The 23376-nt window shown below is 35.2% G+C and overlaps 1 protein-coding gene, 2 long non-coding RNA genes and 1 pseudogene across 7 annotated transcripts in view; 2 read left to right on the top strand and 2 right to left on the bottom strand.

Moving 5' to 3' along the window:
• Window positions 1-891: 891 nt before the first annotated feature.
• Window positions 892-4006, bottom strand: LOC122413363 (activin receptor type-2A-like; annotated as a pseudogene).
• A 7114-nt stretch (window positions 4007-11120) lies between these two features.
• LOC122413494 (uncharacterized) lies at window positions 11121-12632 on the bottom strand. The gene is made up of 3 exons (XR_006261562.1): window positions 12477-12632; window positions 11672-12348; window positions 11121-11512 (listed from the first exon to the last, which is right to left on the bottom strand). It is a non-coding gene; the product is annotated as an uncharacterized lncRNA (long non-coding RNA).
• Window positions 12633-12810: 178 nt separating this feature from the next.
• Mgat1 (alpha-1,3-mannosyl-glycoprotein 2-beta-N-acetylglucosaminyltransferase) lies at window positions 12811-18963 on the top strand. Of its 5 annotated transcripts, none has more exons than XM_043423875.1 (11): window positions 12811-13302; window positions 14743-14870; window positions 15150-15255; window positions 15408-15583; window positions 15984-16226; window positions 16315-16453; window positions 16765-16993; window positions 17460-17564; window positions 17725-17815; window positions 17900-18070; window positions 18473-18963. In XM_043423875.1, the coding sequence occupies exons 2-11, from the start codon at window positions 14769-14771 to the stop codon at window positions 18584-18586; spliced, it is 1476 nt and encodes a 491-aa protein (XP_043279810.1). In that variant the 5' UTR covers window positions 12811-13302; window positions 14743-14768; the 3' UTR covers window positions 18587-18963. The 5 variants fall into 5 exon arrangements, with proteins under 5 accessions (XP_043279810.1, XP_043279814.1, XP_043279811.1 ...); XM_043423876.1 differs by lacking the exon at window positions 12811-13302 and adding an exon at window positions 13325-13647; XM_043423877.1 differs by lacking the exon at window positions 12811-13302 and adding an exon at window positions 13325-13658.
• A 1489-nt stretch (window positions 18964-20452) lies between these two features.
• LOC122413457 (uncharacterized) overlaps window positions 20453-23376 on the top strand; it is a 28938-nt gene continuing 26014 nt past the window's right edge. The window contains exon 1 of the long non-coding RNA XR_006261548.1: window positions 20453-21596. This is a non-coding gene — a long non-coding RNA (uncharacterized lncRNA). The remainder of the gene's footprint in view (window positions 21597-23376) is intronic.

Raw genomic sequence — 23376 nt, 5'->3', positions numbered from 1 at the left:
ATACCTTCGAATTCGTCCTTCACCTGAGCTTGAAAAAGAGATTTTCTATCGGCTCTCAGGACCAAACTAGTAAGGATGGAAAAAATGTTGTCAGGAACGTTTTTGTAGGGATTTAGCTCGACAAATTTGTGTGCGTATAAAAAATTTATTGCTCTATCGTTCTCAGGTAAATCGCGTTTTACCGGTAATGCTCAAACGCGTTTTATCCCACATCGTCGAGACAAATGCCGAAGAATTAGCGCGACCAATATCCTGTAGCAAAATTCGGTCAACCCAGAATAATCCAAGCCCGAGCCGACATCATGATGCTACGTAAACTTTAGATGCTTATTGCACACCGAGAAAGAAGTAAAAAATTCGATTTCAATTTCACATAAATCGAATTCATTGAATTATCAAAATAATCCATTTTTTAACTCATCAGACAGGAGTTGCTTTGAAGAAGTCCTGAACGCAATTTCTCAACTAGCCAGAAGATTCCTTGAGGATCAAAGCACTTTTTTGAGCAAAGTAACAGCTTCGATGCAACTGCAAATATGCTGCCTCACTGATCGTTCACAATCCAAGATCATTTTGCAAGAAGATCCTCTCCGAACAACAACTGTATGAAATTTTTTAATTTCACACAAGAACTGTTTTATATTTTATTCATAATTGTACTCTCAATAAATTCTACGAAGAAAAATTCACTTCTAAACGCATAATTTGCGAATTGACTCTTTTTTTATTGATTTTTCTGGTTTTTCAGTATTTTATTCTTTTTGTTTCGAACGTGTAAAAAGTAAAAAATTTCTACATCTTTAACTATAGAACCTGCGGAATGTGTAGCTGGACTGTTTTTACTTCAGTTAATTTTTTCAACTCTTTTCCGAGTATTGAAAACAACAAATTTCATTTAATTTTCTTCTTGCTGTCTCTTCGCAATGAGCTGCCACCGTTTGACTCTTCCATTATTGTTGCTCTGTCTCTGCGGTTCTTGTCAACTGGGTAAATAGCCTGAAATTAAACAAATGATCAAGAACTTGAAATTTTTTTCACTCCAAAAACGGAAATTCTCATTTAACCAGTCAGAAGAATAACTTATTTAAACATAGTTATAGAATCCCCGAAAATATGAAATTACAAATGTTAGGAACGAAACTTTGGATAGTTAAATAAAAGGTAAGAAAAATAGTCCCTCGTCAACACACAAACGCGTATGATTTAGACGTTTTCCGTCGTCCCCATATCCTTTTATGTTAATGTATGATTTTATGTTGTTTTCATGAAAACTTTAAATAAAAAGTATGGTACAATAAAACTGGTTGGTTGTGCAGTGAAACTAAAACTTGAATACATACGGCTACCTACCTACTAGACTCTTTCGTATTATCAACGCGTATCAACGTCGATGCATTTATCACGAGAGTTCTGTTCAACGTAGCAATACGTTTCATAAAACACAGGAAGCCGATAGGCGTGCCTCGGCGTGATCCTAACACTCCTCCATCGTTTCACAGAGGGAAAGAAGACCCTGCAATATCGGAATAAAACAAAAATGGTTGAAAATTTTATACAAATGATTGTTTTCACTCTTTTTCTTTCTATGTATTTAAACTAAAGGAAAATCTAGTTTTTCAATAATGTTTACTGACGAATTCTGATAATTTTCTGTTACAAATTAGCTTGAACACGGCTTGTACTCAGTTTGGGGGAACGGATAGTAAAAAACAAGGAAGAGGGTCTAAAAGAGACTATTCCATCAAAGTTCAGGAAACTATTAAGCATTTCAACTGGATTTTCACAATGTTTATGTCGATGGATCGTTGGATGAATCTCTGCCACGTCTCTGGTATCAGTATTCTTTCCTTCTTGTGTACTTCGCTCTCCTGCATATCTTCCAAGGTAGGATGAAGACCGACCTCTTCCTCGAAAGGCAGTCTGTATTCTTTGACTGGTTCCTGATGAACGAAAATTATGATCCTGAAACAAAAAAGCATTCAATGTCAACTGGTTTCAACATGAGGTTCTACGATTCGACAACCCCGTTAAATAAATTGAAGAAATCGAACATTTTGCTTACATAAATTAAAATAAGTTTCTTCAATATGTTTAAGAAAAAAACTTGACTAACATCTTGGGCGGTAGACATCGAGAAGCCAACTCTCAAAGTACGAGACCACATGCGTACATGTCGATGCGAAGAAACGAATATTGTGTGACATTTATCGCACCTTCCAAAACTTCAGGTGCCATGTACCTTCAAGTACCAACCTGTAACAATTTATCGGTGAAATTTCGATGGATTTTTATCTTTTACATGACAATGTACAAAATAAAAGATACAAATATTCATAGAGTATTTACCTGACCGGGAGTATCACATCACAAGGTTTTCCAGGATGAAAAATGAGAGCGAGTCAAAAATCTGCTATGCAAGCATTTATATTGGATTTCAAGAGAACATTTTTCGATTTTAAATCTCTGTGTGCAGCTCCTGGCTTGTAACTCTTAACTTTGTTTGGAGGAATTTCTTCGTGTAAATGCATCAAGCCATGAGCCATTCATTCAGCTATTTTGCACATTTCCGGGCACGAAACAACGTTTGCTTTGAGATAATCGCACAGTGAACCTTTCTCATGATAAGCTGTGATCAGCCAAAATTCAGCTTGAAGGTTATGGCCTCGTTTGTTTTTCTACGCCGATGAAATTCAAAATATTCTGATGATCCATCCATATGAGCCAGCTTGAATATTCCTTGCTCCGTTTGCCACAATATTTATCCTGCACTGGAAAAACTTTGACTGCTACAACAATGTCATTTCTGTATTATGCTTTCCAGACCGCGCCAAAACGGCCACGAGCTTTTATTTCGATCAGTTGGATGTCAGTAACAAGTTCATATTTCCGCCTTTGGTATGGGGTCTTACTTTGTCCACAAAATTAAAAAAATCTATTTCTTTCATTATTCGAGCCTCTAAAAACAAAAATCAAAAATTAGATTTACAAATTCTACAATAGTAAACTCGTTGCTAAGGAATCTTAATAACTTTAATTTTTCGTCAAGGTCACCAAAAATTTATTGATTCCAAAAAAAAGATTTCAATATTAAAGGCTTGAATCATTAAACAAAATACTAAAAGAGTAAATAAAATTCTCAGACACTTACTTTGTTCAAGAATCCTAACTTGCGGCGTTTGAAGCACCAGTAAACTAATGACAGAACAATGGTGAGCATCAACAATGGAACTGAAATGGACATGAGTGTGAAGAGTTGTTGGTCATCTTTTGGCACAGCTTTCGATTTTTAAGGTAAAAAAGATAAAAATCATTATTCATAATTGTTTTTATATATAAATTTATAACATAGAACTTATAAAATATAAATTTTCATACGTTCTGTGTGCGATCGTTCTGTGGGTTGCCGATCCCATGTGAAATTCTGGTTGCACATAATGCCATTGCAGCAACAGAAGAATAATTTTTTTTTTTCGCCATTGTTTTCAACACAGTGTGAGGCTTGTCGTAACATTCTTTGCTATCTAAAAAACAGCCCTGAAAGTGATTAAGCAAAGTCATTAATATCCTACAAAATACATTTGAACAATGCACTCATCAATGCATTCATTTGTAGTTTGTGATGCTTTCTAATTCTGTATGAATCTTTTAATTTCGTTAATTATTTAGAAAATGATTTTGAGAGGTATAGAGATATTTTACAATGTATAAATAGAAAATAGAAAACCTTGAGCTTTATGGTGGCTCTATCCAACTGCCAGAGAACATAACAATGGTTTCTTTTGCCCGGATTGTGAGGGATGCATTCCTCTCTTTCCAAACACCCTTGCTGCGACTCCACGCACATAGTTTCATTGTAGACCTCGCAGAATGCTGAGCCTTTGACATTGTCACCACTTGTTGTGCCTGGGTAGAAATGTAATTTTGGGCAGATGTTCACTGGTATATCTCCTTTTGCGATGTAGTACACAAAAATTTGTGAAAGTAGCGTTGTCGATTCACAATAAAAATGAAAACGTTATGGTTGTTACTTCGTCTTGTGAACCAAGAAAATAATCATGAAAATATATAATTTGCAACAATTGAGGAAACTCTTGAATTCCAAGTTTCATATTATCTATATCTTTTTAACATTTTGTTCCAGTTAGCCAAGAGAATTTGGAAATATGTTTACATCGAGATACCAATTGTTTGAATTTAAGTCTAAAGTAATCAATATTGATTTTATATAAAAATTCTTCTCATATCAGATGATAGCTGAGATTTTGGCGAACCGAAACGAAAAAAGAAATACGAAAATAAACAAAATCCCAGATATGCCGATTGTAATTACGAGACTTTACTCGTTATTTCAACACAACTATCATCTTAAAGATAAATAATGAGAATAAGAAACATTTACCGTTATGTTATTTGACGTGGTAGGGCGGGGAAGGACTAAAGAAAGCACTCAGTCGGGTGGTATTATTGCCAAAGAAATGATAACGCCTTTTTTTATTAATCGCACTATAATTACAGACGCGCCGCGGTACTCGCTCGATCAACTCACTCACATTCTCAATTTCGCACTCCTCTCCCTTCCGCACTTTCCTTACTTCGCACTTGCTCTCCTCCCTCCCCTCTATCGATCATTCGTTATCGCGCGATCGTTTGTAGCGACTCGGTGCCTGGCGCGTCCGTGGAGACGTTCAGGCCAGAGTCCAACACAAATCGTGTACCGTCGAGGAGTTTCTGTATAAGTAAGGAATGGTTAGGTCGGTAGAGAAGATCCCTACGCAGTGCGTAGCGGTCGAAAAGAATGGGATCGTTGCGTTTCGTCTCCGATATGGTCACAGACTCATCAGAAACTGTTCAACGGATTTAGCCGCGTAGTGGCGATGATGAGAAGCTTCGGGAGCCCACACGTTCGCAACCTCTCCTGCCATCTACCCTCTCTCTTTCTCGCATTCATCCATACATGCACACACATTCATGCCACGAGCCCATCGCCATTCTGTAACAGTTATCAAATCAAACATTTGGAAATGTTCAAACGAATAAACAAAATTTTTAACATAATGGTATGTAAAAAAAATTACGAAACCAACTGTGTTTGAATAAAACAATTAAGAAAAGCTTTCACAAATCATGAAAAAACATTATATTAAAAAAAATAAAAATCTGGAATTATTTTGTAAAGGAAAAAGAAAATCAAATAGAACGTGAAAAATTCATTCTTACGGGAAGTATCCGGAACTTGAGAAAGTTCTAAAACTTGCTTCAAATGAGCAATTCATTACTAAAGGTTATAAAAAAACCATTTCAAGCGTAATGAATAAAAAAAATGAATCTGTTAAACCATGGTAATGCGTGAAAAACGTTTGGTTCAAAGGAACAAAACGTGGTCAAATAAATGCAAAAGTGACGAGTACATCGGATGACGAGTGAAAAGAATTCAAAACATACTGGTATGTAAAAAAAATTACGAAACCAACTGTAAATAATTTCAACAAAACAATTACGAAAAGCTTTCACAAATCATGAAAAAATATTATATTAAAAAAAATACAAATCTGTAATTATATTGTAAAGGAAAAAAAAAAATTCAAATAGGACGTGAGAAATTCTTTCTTACGGGAAGCACCCGGAACTTGAGAAAGTTTAAGTGAATCAAAAAAGTTACCATCTGAGTTATGTGCAGCACTACAATTTATGGCATCAATCGGAGGATAAGTATTTTATTAGTATATAATACATAATTTTTCACAATATGTAATTGTTCTGAGAAACGTTCAAATCCAAAAAAAAATCGCATCGAAGGTAAAAGTCATTTGTTACTCTATGGTGGCAGAGACTTACTTAGAAGAAAATCGATTCTTCTCAGACTTTCAGGATCCCCTGGTATTCACAATATTCGACGTCGATTTCGTATCGGTACAAATTATGTTTAAATATGTGCTAAAAGTACTTGTCCGGCCCATCACTTTTCATTCAAATAAAAATCAAACTAGACGTTAATTTCTGCGTTATTTTTATGGAACTAGCATTAACGCTGCTACACGCCCACTTGAATTTGGACATCAATCCACATATGCTCGGCGGCAACTATCTCTTCGCAACAATTCATGGCATCGAGTAAACAAAACCATTGCAACGGATAGAGGCTTTACATTCCGATATATCGAATTTTTTTTTTTAAGAAAGGGTATATAGTAATACACTAGAGAATCACTTTTCGTCGAATTTCAAGAAATGCCCGTGTCGCACATATAAGTGTTTCAAACCATGATTGCAATAATTTCCATCATCGACTAATTCGTAGCGTTAAACTTGGATCCTGACTTACCTTGAGAAACACTTGAATCAATGGTTGTGTCTTGGCAAGAGCAACACGAAAAATGACCAAGCAGTTTGGACGGAATTCTCACAGCGAAAATCCAGAAATATTTTTTTTTTTAACTGAAATAGAATACAATTAATCACATAATGATGACTTCGTTTCTCATTCAATTTGATAGAAAACTACAAAAAAATGCATATAAATATACCTGAATCGAAATTTCATTCTCTGTAGTATCGCACCTTCCAGAACTGAAAAGTTCTAACATATTCCCAACGAGTCTGACCCAAGAATCTCATTCCCAGTATCCACTCATTTGAAGCCCTTGGCTCAAGGAATACCTCCATATCAATCACTTGAGATCACGAAATCTGGACAATCAAGACTTTGAGCCATATATTTTCATGGAACGCTTGAGACTGTAAAACCGTGTTGACCAACCAAACTGAGGTCATGGAAAAATCACACCGTGTCCATTTGAATCAAAAGAGTTTTATCAGGAAACACCGCTTCCACTGTAATAAAAAAAAATTTTTATTGCAATTTCATCTTCATCTATACTATTAAACTGAACGAGTTTATAGGGCTTGTGGTTTATATTCTGATTGAGGATCAAATTTTGATACCTTTATCTCAGATTTGCTGGTCCGTAACAAGTTCTGACACTTTAGGAACCTCTACGCTTGGACCATTGCGACAATCTTCAAAACCAAAAATGAAAAGGAACAGCAACAGACCGCTTCCACATTTCATTAGCACTGGAGATAAAAGATTCTGTAATCAGAAAATTACTATTATATTGAAAAATTATTCTACTTACTCAAAAGCATTGTCACCGGAGCCTGCAAGTATACTCACCCGCACTTGATCTTTCTTCATTTTCTTTGCAGATCAACGTTGATCCAAACCTCAAGAAATCTCTATCCGAAAGGAACCAAAATTTTATCTCGGTCTTCTGACTGGCAGTCTTCTAGTATGAAACTTTAACGCTGTTGATTGCAATTTCATCGTCATCTCTACTATTAACTTGTGGTTTAAATTCTGATTGAGGATCAAATTTTGATACCTTTATCTCAGACAACAAAATTTTTGCTGGTCCGTAACAAATTCTGACACTTTAGGAACCCGTGGACTTGGACCATTGCGACAGTCTTCACAACCAAAAATGAAAAGGAACAGCAACAGACCGCTTCCACATTTCATTAGCACTGGAGATAAAAGATTCTGTAATCAGAAAATTACTATTATATTGAAAAATTATTCTACTTACTTAAAAGCATTGTCACCGGAGCCTGCAAGTATACTCACCTGCACTCTATCTTTCTTCATTTTCTTTGCGGATCCAAAAATTTTTGTTGATCCAAAAATTCAGAATACGGACCAACTCAAGAAATCTCTATCCGGAAGGAACCAAAATTTTATTTCGGTTTTCTGACTGGCAGTCTTCTGCGTATGAAACTTTAACTGTTGAAAACACAATCTTGGATTTCGACCTCTATTTCGCTTTTCTTCATCTTTACTTTTTTCACCATTTTCACTAAACATTGTCCTGCTTTTAAATAGTCGGTGAATAGTCGGTGAAAACTGTTACATTCGCGATCTTTCTTTTACATCACGGAAATATATAGATATATACTTGTACTACAGAGAACTGTCAAACGCGATCTTTATAACCTCATTCATTTAACAACACACCATAAGTCATATCACAAAATATATATAAGTATATACTTGTATTATGGCACCAGAAAAAAATATATAGGTATATAAAATGTATTATGGCACCAGATTTGTCACTAAAAAAAAACAAATAAACATCAAAAATGTGTGCGAAAATCCGACCCATTTTTTGATGCTATTAAAAAATAAATAATTAATATCTCTTCAACGCGTTAAACTACAGAGTTCGAAGAGGTCGCGATCGAAAGAAAAAAAAAAATAAAAAATACGTTAACTTATAATATTCTCTGGAATACTATAGTTAATTAATTATTAAAGAAACAAATTTTGAAAATTTTCGAAAACAATTGGAAACGCTATCGCTCCGGTAAAGAGTCTCTGGCAGCAACTCGTCATGTCATGTTGTTGTTATAAATGTACTTGTCTCAGAGTCGCTGCCGCGACTCTAGAAAGTCGGTATAATATCAGAATAGATGAGCGAGAAATCAATTCATTTCATTTGTCTGAAGAATGTCCGTATACCAGGTCTCACAAATAAGTTCCGCGAGAACGCGAGAAAAAGATTATTTCAGGCTTCGTAAAATAAACGACGTTAATAGCGAACAGACGCCCTATACAATACACGTGTAGCGTCGTACACAGTACTCTAGCAAAGTAATCGCGTTATATACTTGCAAACAAACACTTATAATGACAATGGTACCACACAACTATATGTGAATAAAATAAAAAAACAATAAATCGATAAAAACCAAAACTTTCACTGAAAAACACTCCACACTTTTCTTGATATAACGCACGTGGACGCAAAAAGTATGATAACACCGTGATGATAACCAAACAGCTGGTCACTGGGATTTTTTCCACATGTGCTCTGTGTCAATGTCGTTGGGGAAACTGACCGTCATGGCGACGGAATCGTGGATTTAAAGAGCTTGCCAAGGAGACTATAGGGAAGGAGTCCAATCTTCGTATTAGGCGCCTGTTAGAAAAACGTCCGTGAAAATGTCGGGAACCCGGGTTCGAGGAACGGCCACTCGCGTCACATTGTCGTTTGTGTACGGATATATATAGTAATAAAATCAATGTCGTTGGTGAAACTGACCGCCATGGCGGTGGAATCGTGGATTCAAAGAGCTTTCGCGTCTGTCAAAAATTGTTGAATCAACGATTATGAGTACTCGTAATCGAAAATATTAATATGTATTGTAATGATATTCTCCAGCAACGTAAAACCCTGTGCTTTACACATTCAAAGTATCAGCTTATCTCCCCTCGTATGTCGCGCTGCTAAGAAAACCATAGCATCCGGGAAATTGCCGGTTCACATACTCATGTCGAAAGAAATTTTTTGTCACAAATTTTTTTTTGCATGATATTTATGAATATTTTAAAATTATATTGATAACTATAGCTTTTGTGATCACACTGTTGCGGCCCGGATAAGCCAGTAGCATTTTCTGCCGTTTAGAATATCGTTATAGCTTACGTGGTGTAATGGTTCAATGACGGGCTGATACTCGTGGAGTCCGCCGTTCAAATCCTCCTTTGTTTTATTTTTTTTTCATCATAGATAGTTATTGTTCTGACTATAGCAGAAATTTTAAAAAATCAATTGATTTTGTTGAATTATGTTTTTTTTTATTTATTCATATAAAAAATAACTGCAATATGTTAATTTATTTTAACAGCAATAGCTACTGTGTCAGTGTATTCCATTTTACAAAGATAGGTTAGACCACGGTTAGACCCACAAAAACTATCAACAGTGTCAGCTGGCAGCAATGCATGCGCGTATATAACGCGTACATAATGCGCATGCGTTAATCCGTACACTACCTGCAACAGCGCCGCTCGAGAGGAACCCTCTGGTGCGCACTCCCACTTATCATTCGCGCTTGCGCATTGCAAGCGAAAGTGACGAGCCGTGAGCGAGAGAGCGATATTGTCTGCACCGTAATGTTCTCGTCACGTTTTAGGGGCCGCTGGCAATAAGAAGTATTACATATATGGTCCCAAATCGACAGTGGCGGCCAAGTGTGTAAACTCTACCCTATATACAGATGTATCCATGGATATATCATTCGCGATCGTACAACGGTGGAGCATAACTATACATAATATAAAGTTTACACACTTGGCCACTTGGCCACTGTTGAATTAAGACGTGGTTGAGACTATGGTTTTCCAATATAAAAAAAACGTCAAACAACCAAGAGAGGGTTTTTATGAAATAAAAAAATGGAGCTACATCGGAAATAAAAAAAATACTGGAAACAAAATGAATACATTTTTTAATTCATTTTTCACTTTATCCTTTTTTATCAGTAAAAAAATAAATCTTAGAAAAAACAATGTAAAAAGGATATGTGTTTCCAGAAAATGATTTATCTTCTAACTCCTTTTCTTAAGAAAATAGAAGTAAACTTTAAAAAGACTGAAATAAAATAGATTAAATATAATTAATAAGATAGATAAAAAACTATTTAATTGTTAAGTACTACTCCTTCGAGATTCGGTTCCTATGGTTAACCCTCTCAGACCGAGACCTATTTCGCGTTGACGGAAAATGATTCCCTTTATAATTTTATCTCAAAATACTTTCTAGTTTCCGAATCCATTGTGACATTTCGGTTTTTTTGTTGGAAAATATGAATTTTGGAATGTTCGCTGCGCGCAGCACCAGGTTCTTGGGGAGCAAAATCAGGAAAATTTACGAATGAATCTAGCACCGAATACCTTAAATACATCATATTAGCTTCTCTTTGAAAGAAAATAACGTTTGGAGTACGAAAAAAAATGTATACCCACTTTTCTTTTGCGATAACTAAAGCACCTTTTCACACAACGCCAGCTCAACATGAAACGCCGACTTCATATTGATACTTCGATGAGTTAAAGCAGTTTATCTCTTGGTTTAGGAGTATCTAAGGTGCAATCTAACCTTGCTTCATGGAAATAGGCAGTTAGAACCCCGACCTTACTGACCGATGCAGTTTTATTGGGCCTGGAAGCGCGTGTTGCATAGAAGCAACATACGGTCCGAGAGGGTTAATATTGATTAATGGTAGGTAAGTCATTTATATACAAAAATAAAAATTTTATTATAATTTTCGAAGTTGAATGATTGTACAACGAATGAAGGTGATAATTAGAAAAATGTAATCTCACAAACAACTAAAATATGTTATAAACATAATGGAATTTAATATTTGTCGGGAGAAGTCTCTGATCAAATCATTGAGTAAGAACTAGAGACATATCCGTGAAGATTTGTCTTTTTTTTTACCGCTATCGCGATTTTTCTCTTCATTTTCTTCATCATAATCCGTATCACCTTCGCTCTTGGATTCTACATGTTCCCAGCCAGGATGCAATAGGATGTGAAAGTTCAGATTTGGCTCATAAGCGGAGCGTCTTCATCGGTCAACGTTTCACCAGTTGCAATCTCGTTGACATTCACACGGACATCATCCCAGTTTGCATCCTCTTTGCTGTCCTGTGTTCCTTTTCCTTCTGTCATGGTGAACAATTAGTTTTGTTGAATTTATATGGTTTAGGATAAATATCTCAGTTTTGATACACGAAAAAACAAGCCAATGCGATTTAAAACTATTTTTTTGTTGTGCCACAAATTGGATCTTGGAATAAAGAGAAAAAATAGCTAATCGTTACCTTTTTACGCTTCAATTTGTTTTCTTTGCTGTTCCATTTTGTGCTGTTCAACCATTTTCATAAGATTGCTGATGAACATGTAGGTTTGTGAGAGTAGGAAAACTAAACGTTTGCCTTCTTCTGATCAATGAGCTTCCTATATTCTTCTTCGTCCTTGGCCATAACGACACATACGCTCTTTCTTGATACATTTGTGTTTCTTCTTCTAGTTTGCACATCAATTTATTGGTATAATGAACACTGTATAATGACATTCCAAATCTTGTAAAAAAAATATTCCAATTCCAGTTTGTAAATATTCATCTCGGGTTTACCATAACTGCCTACAAACTACTGAATCAACTTTCCTGATGTTTGCTTTCAGTTACATTCTCCGAGTTTTTGTTACCTCTCTAATTATTTGAGTGTTATTGAAATGCAATTATTGAATGTTTTTTTCTCACGTAGTATTTAGCTAGAACGATATCACTGATGTATCCAGATGGACCAGGATGCGTTCTCGTCCGCGCCTAGTAACTTTTCACCATCGATAATTGTCCCGTTCAACCTGACTTCGATAACAAATTAGAGCGCTTCGTTCTCGTGAACTGATTTCCGATAGTTTTTCAATTTATGTTGATCGAGGAAATAATCACCAAACATTATATTAAAACTACCAAGCACCACCAGACGATTTTCTATAAATAAAGTCGATGCGAAATGGAATTAGTCGAAAAATAGAATGTATGATCGGCTAAGTTTACTCCGTCAGCTGACTATTAGTGAATAGTTTATATCTACGTTTTATTGATAAATAATTGATTACCAAAGACTATATTTCGTGGATTCGTCGCTACCAAACGATTCTGCGTCGATTTAAGTATTTTATTCGAACCACTTCACGCAATATACGTAAAGGTCGGCTATCTTTACGCTCAAACGTTCAATCATTTATTTATAAAAAAATTATTGATTACCAAACGTTTTAATTACACTGCCAGAAACCACCTTGAGAGCACTTAGAGCAATGAATAAATGGAAAATTAAAAAATCAAAGTTGCACGGCTAAGTTTATGTTAGTTGTTGCAGTCCGCATGTCCATGTTTGACTTACAGCTGATTTTGGTTCGGTCTTTCTTGCTTGCATGTGACGTCTCTAAGAAAACGTGTTGCTTCAAATCAAACGTTGATTTAAACGCAATTTGCGTTAGGTGGCCCATACACCATACTACCATTCAATATAGATAATTACACAATATTATTTAACGTGTAGGGGTAGTATTGGAACATTGCACAATACTTAAACAAAAGTTTGAGCGAGCTTAAATTTATAGTGCCCCATACACCATTACATATTGTACAAACTGATTGTGCAATAATATTATTGAAGGGTATTGTATATGAGCAGGCCTTACCGTTTGTGCCGTTTGTCACGATCCCCTTTGTCAATTTAATGACAATTTTTTTTCACTTGTCTAAATTGTTGTTTATTTGATGGTACTATACGCTTTCTTCTTTTTTACGACGATATTTTTGCACCGATGATATAACAACAAGAAACGATTTAACACCGAGAGGGAGCGTCGACATCGCGCACGACGAATATTTCATATTCGCCGGCTCCACATTTTCAATATTAATATTGACAGAATGGTAAGTTCGACCATGTCTTACGTTTTTATCAGAACACAACAATTTCTTTACTACCTATAAACTATTGAATTCAACGCCTCCGTGTTTTTTATTTATTCAGATATTCCTATCTATTTTTTTTTACGTATATCGTGATAATAGTGATATTGCCCATGTTGGAAAACGTCGAAATGCAAACTTTTTCGTTATGATTGTATAGATTACAATTATAACCCCCATGGCACTATCAAACTTTCGACCTTGCGTTTTGGAAACAGTGAATATTTAGAAATCGTTTTGCTCAATCAAATCCCATATATTTTGGTGATTTCAACAGTTGCAATATACGTTCAGAGGAACATATATGTAAGAATCAAGTATGAATCAGTTACCTAACCTCACTTCTATTGTTCAGTATTGAAATTCCCTGATATCAACTGACCCATATTCGTAATTTGAAGAATCCTGTATTAGTTGTTACTAGTCTAATAGATTTAGCTGTTGAGAAGTTTTCCTTCATAATGCAGCAAAGAAGTAATATTAAAAGAAAATTGAGTTACGTGTGAGAGCTGGTAATTTTTCACTTGTCAATAATAATTCTTTTATTCAATCCTTTTATGGATAAATTTGATTCAGATGTGAAAAATTTGTTAATAATGGCAATAATCTTGTATATGTACCTAGTTTATATTTATAAATGTAACTATAAATTGTGTACCTAATAGAAAAAAGCATAAGTAAATATGGAAAATATGCACATAATTAGAAGTGGATTGCCAATGTAACTATCACATGATTTCATTTTGCAAGATGCTTATATCATGATTGATTTATGAATAAGGTTTGTTTTTATTTCAATTCAGGAAAAATTAGTCATGTAACATTAAAGCAAAACTCAGTCTTATTAGAAAGTACCAGATATACTTAAGTTAAAAAATTTTAGAGTTGACTGAAATCTATTGTAATAATTGCTGGACGTCGTTTTTGTTAAGGGAACTTTCACAGGTCAAGAAATGTGACCGAAACAACAATGAATAAAAGATTCAGTGTCACAGACTGCTCATTCATCTAGAAGAAAAAGCTAATGAGGCAAAAATAAAATTGAACGAGCCTCAATTATATAGAGTCAGATTTGGTATTTGTCAAATGAGAGTGAAATTTCTTTTTCAATGCAGATACTTCAAATCAAAAGACATAAGACTGACTTATAGATTTTATAATTGTTAATGCAAAAAAATTAAAAAATTGAAATTATGCACTGGTTTTCTAGCTAGCTAGCTAGCAACAACGCGGGTGCTATGCACCTGCTTTAATTTTGATATCTGACATGCTCCGTGGCAACTAATGACACTTGGCAATAATTCGGTCATAGTAACAAATAAACAAAACCATGGCAATGACAAAGGATTTTTGAATAAAAGATATATATTGCATAATTCGTTGTTTAATTCGTTTTAACAGATGAGGTGACACTCTGCTGTTCTGCAATGCGAAACAGATCTATTGGATTGATTTTCATATCTATATTCATTTGGGGTGTGATAACTTACTTCTTGTTCCTTGATCGCCCCATTGGCAGACAAAACGAAGTTAGTATAACCTAACCTCTGTTAAAATAACTTTATTTTCAGCCAAATCATGAAAAATATCTCAAATCACAGCAATTTTTTTTATTTGAAATTCAAATTGTGAATTTCTTGTTACTAAATTGTGACTTATTTTTAGTTTAACTTTTACAATATTGTTTGTATGATATTTTGATAGCACTTACGCGAAAAGTAACAAAATTATAAATGGAAATCATTGTAAAAATATGTTGAGGCATTTTCCTTCCATTCTCCTTGTTCTAATTCTATTGCTCATTACAGCATGCACTCACTAAGCAAATCAAGAAACTTAGCAGCGAAGTCAAACATCAAATATCAGCTAATCAACAACTTTTTCAACGATTGTTACAAAGAGAACAAAATAAAAGTAAGCTTTTTTGCAGGTTCCTATTGCACTATCAAATTTAATTTCCATTTCACCACAGAATCTCAAGCTTTCATATTCAATATTGCATATAGTGTTTTTCAATTGTGATGAAACTGCATCTAAAATGTTCGAATACATTGATTGCATTTCAGTGGAGGAAAAAAAAGCAGCGGCTGCTCATAGCTCTCCAGAAAAAATAATCGAAAGTGATGTTAAAGATGAAGGTGATACTGGAATCGACAAGGATTTTGTGGAAAAAACGTCTACGAAAAGCAATGTGGATCTAATTCCAAATGTTTTTAATCCCGAAGATGTTTCCAAAAAAAAAGTAATTATGCCATTTCGTTTCATAAAATAGATAAAGAAAATGAATTATTATTTAGCATATATACTGCAAAATTTGTGAAAATACTATTTTTATTTTCACAATTTTTCGGTGGACCTATCTGAAACTACAATTGTAAAAATAATACATTTAAACCTCATCAAGCTAAAATAAAGTTTTTCTTTTTATTTAAAGTTACAATGTATTAACGATTGAACAACCTCTAACACTCGGGAGCACAGATAATCAACTATAAAGTGTTAAATACGCGGTTAATATTGATAATCCTATAACAATCGTATTCGTGATTAATTAGGACCACCGTTCATAAATATGCATTGAAATTATGTCCACCTCTCTTTTTCAAATTGTGTACTGAATAATGTAGAATATGGCCCTATAGGCAAAGCTAAGGGAAGAAAAGTTGCGTGGCATAGCAAAAAAAAAAACTCTACCGAACGGATCACCGATAATAGCTGTTCTAGTATTATCCTGCGACCGCCTTACCGTGCGACGGTGTCTCGATCAATTGATAAAGCAGAGAAAAAATGCGGAACAATTCCCGATAATAGTTTCTCAAGACTGTGTGCATAAAGAGACCGCCACCATTATTGAATCGTACGGTGATCAAGTCGTACACATACAAGTAATATAGATTATTTTCATACTGATTCTACTATGAAACAAGACGTATCATATTTAACAATGAAAAAACTGATTTTTTATTATGGAAGCAACCCGATCAATCTGACATGGATATACCCTTGACAGAGAAAAAATTCAAAGGATACTTCAAAATTGCCCGACATTATGGTTGGGCGTTAAATCATGTTTTTGTGGAATTGGAATTTGACACCGTTATCATCGTGGAAGGTATTGGAGATATTATATTTATTGATACATTATTGGCTACAAAATCTGTTTACCTCATCATACTTCACTATACAATATAGCAAGATTTGTTTTGCACAGAAACATTACTCCAGAAATCTGGAAAATTTTTTTATCAATGGATATACTAGTTTGGAATATATTTTTGCATTTCCACTTGCGATTTTTTTCAACGCTTGTATATGAGTTTGAACTTTCCACTATTCGAAATTTCCTAAATAGATGAGTTTCAAATTTCAAGAATATTTTAGCCAAAAAATGTTGTGTTTAATTAGTCGAACTCTGATTTGTAGATGATTTGGACATAGCCCCAGACTTTTACGAATACTTTCTTGGTACTTACCCAATTCTCGTTGCTGACGAATCCCTCTGGTGCGTATCGGCATGGAATGATAATGGTAAATCTGGGTTGGTTGATGAAAATGCATGGAAACTCCTCTATCGAACCGATTTTTTTCCTGGTCTTGGCTGGATGTTGACGAGAAAATTGTGGTCTGAGTTATCACCGAAGTGGCCCAGAGCGTTAGTATTAACATGCAATTATAAATCGATTTTTTCACTAATCTATTAAATCTATTCTCGTGATGTAATTGAAAAATGTATATAAAAGTATGAGGTTAGTATTTTGGTCGGTCTCCTTGGAGCACTCTTAAGAGTTTTGACATCTTTAAATATCGGTATTAACTGATTGACTTTAATCCAGTCAGATAAATAATGTGAAAAGTTTTTATTTTCGTACGTGGAGCTTTCTTTGAACAGACATATTGTTTAGATTAAGGGTTATTAATTGACAAAGACTCTGATTAAAAAATGAACAATATCCTGAATGGTGATATGACAAAAAACTTATCGAATAAACTATATTTTTTTTGAAGAAATGAAAATGAAATCCGTAACAATCGTTTGCGTTCTTAACATGTAGATTGATTTCCGAGATGCATTAATCACGTGTCGGCTTTTTTTTCTAATCAGCACATTTTCGGCACAGATACTGGGACGATTGGATTCGGCAGCCTCAGCAAAGAAAAAACCGAGCCTGCATTAGACCTGAATTATCGAGAACAAGAACATTTGGAAAGATTGGCGTGAGCAAGTGCGTATAGTTAGATTTTTTTTTAACCTAATCTTTTATCTCACAGTGCAATACCGACGTACAACGTTCAAATGCGTATATTCTTTATTTTAAATTGTGAAAGACCCGAGGCAGTTCTTTTTTATTTTCTTGATTACGGCGTATTGTATTTTGTTTTCAGTGGACTTTTTTATGAGAAACATTTAAAGTTTATAAAACTCAATGAGGAATTTGTGCATTTTACCGAGATGAATTTAACTTATTTGTTGAAAGTGAGTAATATGGCAAATTTCGTGCTCAGAAGCTACATAATTAGAGATGCTTTGCGAGTCTTTATTGTGAGATTTTTATTTTAGGATAACTATGACATAACCTTCGTAAATGAAGTCTACCAATCGACAGTGATAAGTTACTCGGAATTGAAAAGTGGAAATATTCAATCGCGAGGGTCAGTGAGAATTCCGTACTATACGCGCCAGTCGTATAAAAATACTGCCAAAATGCTGGGACTCATGGATGATTTCAGGGTGAATATCAAGAATCTTAGTTTTCATCAATGGATCTTATCTCCGTTTCATTAAATGGAAATTTTAATTCATTAACAATTAAATAATTCGATTAGCAACCGTCAAACTGCTTTAGAGATATTTCACGATCAAACTACCAGTTATTGATTTTGTTCAATATTAAAGTATATTAGTATTTCATAACAACTATAAACTGATGAATTGTTTGATCAAAGTATTATTCAACACGTGCTTAGTCACTTTTTGCTCATTCTAGGAATTGTGTTGTTTACTTTCTGCGCGATATAGCTGAAATTTTGAAATCTTAGAAAACAAAAGACCGATTTCTCGAAGTGAACATTTTTTGGTAAACTCATTTAAATAATTTTACGAAGCAATAATGTTGTTTTATTTTGTTTCAAGAGTGGAGTTCCAAGAACGGGTTACCGCGGTGTTGTAACCTTCTTCTACAACAATCGACGAGTTCATTTAGCGCCAAATGCAAATTGGAACGGTTACGATATTACCTGGAGCTAACACATAATTCGACATTACAACAAAGACCCATGAGAGGTAGTAGAATGGAATTTTCATTAGGAGCAATTAATCAGGAAAGCTAAATTTCCGAAAAAAAACCTGTTTATATGGCGTTCGTTGGTTGTGACGTCCTACGAAAGGCGACTTCCAAATGGTCTTTCTAGAATGAATTCCACAAGAACCTTAATTCATTTACTGTACTTGGCTACGTTAGAAAATGATCTCATTTTTTTTTTATTTCCAAGATTCTGAATTCCTACAGGAAACCTAATTCATTCACTGTATATTGTACAATAGATCGCATATTTTTTAATAGTTAAAATTTTTTTTCAATTGATTTTATTGACAATGCAAATATAAAAACTCATTTAAAACTACGGTCACGACATTTTAATACTTGGCGTGCCTTTTTTACTTTTTGAAGTTTTAATATTTACTGATTTCACTTCTATTTGCGAGGCGTGACAACTATATAGGAACCGTATTTCATTCACTGTATTTGTCAACTTCAGAAAACGATGTCATTTTTTTTATATTTTGAAGTTTTTTATTGATAATGTAAATATAGAAAATTATTGGAAACTACGGTCGCGACCTTTTAATACTTGGCGTTCCTTTTTTACTTTGTCAATTATTTTTTTTTCTGATTTAGCTTATTTTTTAGAGGCGTGACAATATTTACTTAAGAAGAGAAATACATTCCTCGTCGTCAACGAAAATTTTTAAAACGATTTGTTTCAAGTTGAGTGCTTTTCTCTATGTGACAAAAGCAATCAACACAGCCAATTTTTCTATGTAGACGGACGAAAACTGTGCGGTTTGTTCATGTGAGTTGAAACCTTTTACAAGCAATAATGGCGACGATTTTCATTATCCATTCAGGAAAAATGAATTTTCCAATGAAAGAGTGGGAAATTCCCATGCAATGGGATGATACTTTAATTTTCTATTCCTTTTTTTGGAAAGCTCCATTTGTTTATGTGGAAATAGTACATTATAACACTAGGACGAAAAAGTTTTTCGTACGCGTGTTATACGAAATTTTATATTACGAGGTGCGGAAATGGGGGTTTTGCGTACGCGAAGCGTACGCAAAAGCGTCCATTTACGTACCGCGTGATATAAATTCATTTTTGAAACTATCTTTTTCTTCTTCTTTTCTTCAATGGATTCCATGTTGACATGGATACTGTCAATGGTTTTCAATGTCCATGGAGACGTTTCCATGGTATTCAGTGTCTAAGACGAGAGCTTTATGGTTATTTGTGTCCAGTGATATTTTTTCATGGTCTTCTATAACGTCAGAACCTGCTTTGTCAATGTAGACTGTTAAATCGCCGTTCTAGATATCGATAACTATGAGGAAATATATTGCAAACCATTGCACCGTCTACCTAAATATCGGGAAATATAAAATTGTCGAATATATATTGAAAAATATAAAGGCATCCACCTAGACGTCAAAAACCCTATAAAGTCGTCGACCTAGATATCGAAAATCATGCGGTCGTCAACCTAGACATCGAAAACCTTAGCAAAACTCACCGCACCGTCGGAAACTATGAAGCCGTTGACCTTCATATTGAGAACCATAGACACATTCACCTCAACATCAGAAACTATCTATCGACCGGGATAGTGAAAACTATGAAGTCGTCAATATAGTCCACGAAAATAATGAGAAAACATACCTGGACATTAAAAACTGCGGAGCCTTTGATCTAGACCTCGAAAAGCGTGAAAAAACATACCAAGACGACGAAAGCCATGGAGAAATATTCCTAGCCATCGAAAACCATGGAGCTGTCGACGTAGCTATCGAAAACAGTGGAGCCATCGACCTAGACTACGAAAACCATCGAGAAACATACCTAGACATCGAAAACTCTGTAGAAACATACCTAGACGACGAGAGCCAAGGAGAAGTATACCTAGCAAATGAACAGTATGGAGCTGTCCACGTAGACATCGAAAACCATGGATGAATCTACCTAGACCACGAAAACCATGGAGAAACATATCCAAACATCGAAAACCATGGAGGAACATACCTCAACCACGAAAACCATAATGGAACATGCCTAGACATTGAAAACTATGGAGGAATAGACATCAACACCTAGACATCGAAACCGGGAGGTAGCGTTGCATTTACATAAGTCATAATAAGCCGGCTGATATTGATATTGATAGTCGATCTTATATGACTAATAAGAGAAGCGCTCGTCAGCCGATCAAGTAACAGTGGGTGTGGGTGTGGGACGTTGCGGAAGTAGTAAAAAAAAATAAAAATGAAGTACACCGGCTGAAACTTTTTTCATGAATAATTTACATTTTGATGAATTGAAATTAAATCGTCAGCTGCATCGCGGGTGGGAGATTAAGCGTCAGCTGCTTGCATGAAGTTATTAAAAAAAAAACACGTAAAAAAGTTATAGTACGCCGGGCCAAAATCGAGTAGGTGATTGTTTGAGAAATTTAAAGCACGAAAAAAATAGTCAGCTGCGTGTGTAGTGGTGGAAAGACCGTCAGCTGACGCGGTAAAGTTGAAAAATATCGGAGCATATTCCTTTAAACACGTATTTGGAGATGGATTTCGAGCTGCTTGGGCCCAAATAATGACCTTCGGGCTACTTGAGCCCCTCCCTCTAAAATTTCAAAGCATCATTTGCGTGTGCCTGTCCTTCATTTGACGTACGAGATCAGTTCCGGGTGAACTCTTCGAATGAACGGATACAAGTCCAAATATGTCGGAGATTCAACCTTTCTGTATATTCTGATGTAAAAAAAAAACAGGAATTTTAACATTGTTCGCGGAAAAAACTGTGGAAAAATGTACCTCTGTGTTGGAGATTCGCCAAAAAAACAATCTTTCTATGCAAAGTGTCAAAGTGCCGTTAAAATCAAACGATTTCGAAAAATATTATTCGAAGTGCTATCGTCAGTTTACGGCTTTACCGCCAAAATATCTAAGAGCCGTTGAAACTCCTTCAACATCAGCAGCGGCAAGGTAAGTTTTATTTTATTCTTTTTTGACATTTATTTTGATTGAAATGCATTTAAATTTATATTGTTTGATATTAATGAATTTCCGATAGTTGATACGCAAAAAAAACCTTTTCAATTAATTATTTTTCCTCTTTTTTGTTAATCGTCTACATTCTTCTGGCAAATTTTGTTCTTAAGTTTTGAATAAAATATTGTTTAATTATCGTAGATAAAGTCTGCGTGAAAATGTTTGGCTGGTATAAAAAAAAAAAAAAACAGAATTTTGTTACATTTAAGTGATTCAAACGTCATAAAGGTCATTGTATGTATTGTGACAATTTTTATTTTTCGAGATTGTCACAAATACGATTTATCAAGAGTGAGACACCGGGAAACGTTTGCCCGTCTCGCTCGCTCTTTACTTCGGCCACGCAACCACTCCACAAAGCCTTTATAGAGTCGAAATTTTTCTGAGAACATTTAATTTCTGCCAAGCGATTTATTTTATTTGTTTTCCATGCAAGCCGTTCTGTGAAATCGGCAAGGAAGATGGGAGTTTGGGAAAAAGTTTATAATCCGAGGAACAGAACATTCGAAACGTCGGGGTATTTCGAGCAGGGCTCGTATGCAGGAATACAAACACGTCCCGAACAACACACACACAATTTCACGATACACACTGTACTGTATTCTCGAAAGTTCGAGAAGATCGAGATTTTAAATCCTGTGAGGAGTCATCGACATTGCCGTGCCGAAATCTCAGGGGAGTCCCATCTAAAGGGATGTCGAACCCTTCCGGAGTTTGAGGATCTACAATCAAGAATCCAGAACTCAACGTTGGAATACTCCTTTTTTCTATTAGCATTCGCGACAACAAACGTAAAATCTAGGCTAGGGATTATGGTTAACATCAAAAATTAAATATTTAATCCCGCGAAAATTCGATATCGGGAAATTTTCGTGAAGTATCGAGCGAGCCAGACGTGGAGAGAGCCATAGTGTGATCTGTGAGTTCACCCTTTCTTTCAACGACTCACAGTCTTTGAACTCTCGTGAATTTTTTTCGTTATTATTGTCTTCGTGGCGAATTGTATACTCGTCGTATCGGAAAGTTCAATTCAATTAATCCCGTCAAAAGAGCCGAAACCTCTCGAGAAATACGGTCACGGCGACGGCTTCGTCTCGCAATTTTCAAGTTCAGATTTTGTATTCTTTTCTGTTCGTACCCGCGTTCCGGTATAGTGAAGTGGGTCTTACGAAATTAAAATAAAAGTAGAGTAAATGTGTAGCTTGCGTGGTCGTGCACTCCGTGTCGTAATAATTGCGTGGGGAAAAAATTGGGAATATTTATGTGAATTTGAGTACGATGGAGTGAGTGGATTGGGTTCGCTTACGCGTGCGACGGGAAAACAGCTCGACCGAGTAACCGATTAGCGGAGGCTCGGTGATTTCTTTTGATCCCGTAAATAACACCGGCACACAAAAAAAAAGTGGTAAGTACCTAGAACCGGACCCATCAATCTCTACGTATTTTGGCCCACTGAATCCGAATCCGGAGTCAGATTGGCCAATATACCTCCAAAATTTTGAGTAAATTCCAAAAAACAGCAAAAATTGCGGAAAATCGCTGTTAAGAGCATAATAAAAGTTCCCTTCGCCTTACGCAGGGATGTTTTTTATGTAATTTGACGCGCTGAATCTGAATCGAGGGTTAGATTGACTGATACACCCCCAACATTTTGAGTAAATTCCAAAAAACTGCTAAAATTGCGAAAAATTGCTGTTAAAAGCATGATAAAAGT

The sequence above is a fragment of the Venturia canescens genome, chromosome 7 (genome assembly GCF_019457755.1).
Source record: "Venturia canescens isolate UGA chromosome 7, ASM1945775v1, whole genome shotgun sequence".
Classification (NCBI taxonomy): Eukaryota; Metazoa; Arthropoda; class Insecta; order Hymenoptera; family Ichneumonidae; genus Venturia; species Venturia canescens.
Note: the sequence above shows the minus strand (reverse complement) of the source record. Positions and strands in the feature narration are given on the sequence as shown.

Excerpts from the sequence above, each read along its gene's own strand:
- Mgat1 (XM_043423875.1), top strand. The coding sequence starts at position 14,769 with ATGCGAAACAGATCTATTGGATTGATTTTCATATCTATATTCATTTGG. Across the intron at positions 15,256-15,407 it reads ACAAAGAGAACAAAATAAAA|TGGAGGAAAAAAAAGCAGCG; the intron begins GTAAGCTTTTTT and ends ATTGCATTTCAG. Across the intron at positions 16,994-17,459 it reads TCACCGAAGTGGCCCAGAGC|ATACTGGGACGATTGGATTC; the intron begins GTTAGTATTAAC and ends TTTTCGGCACAG.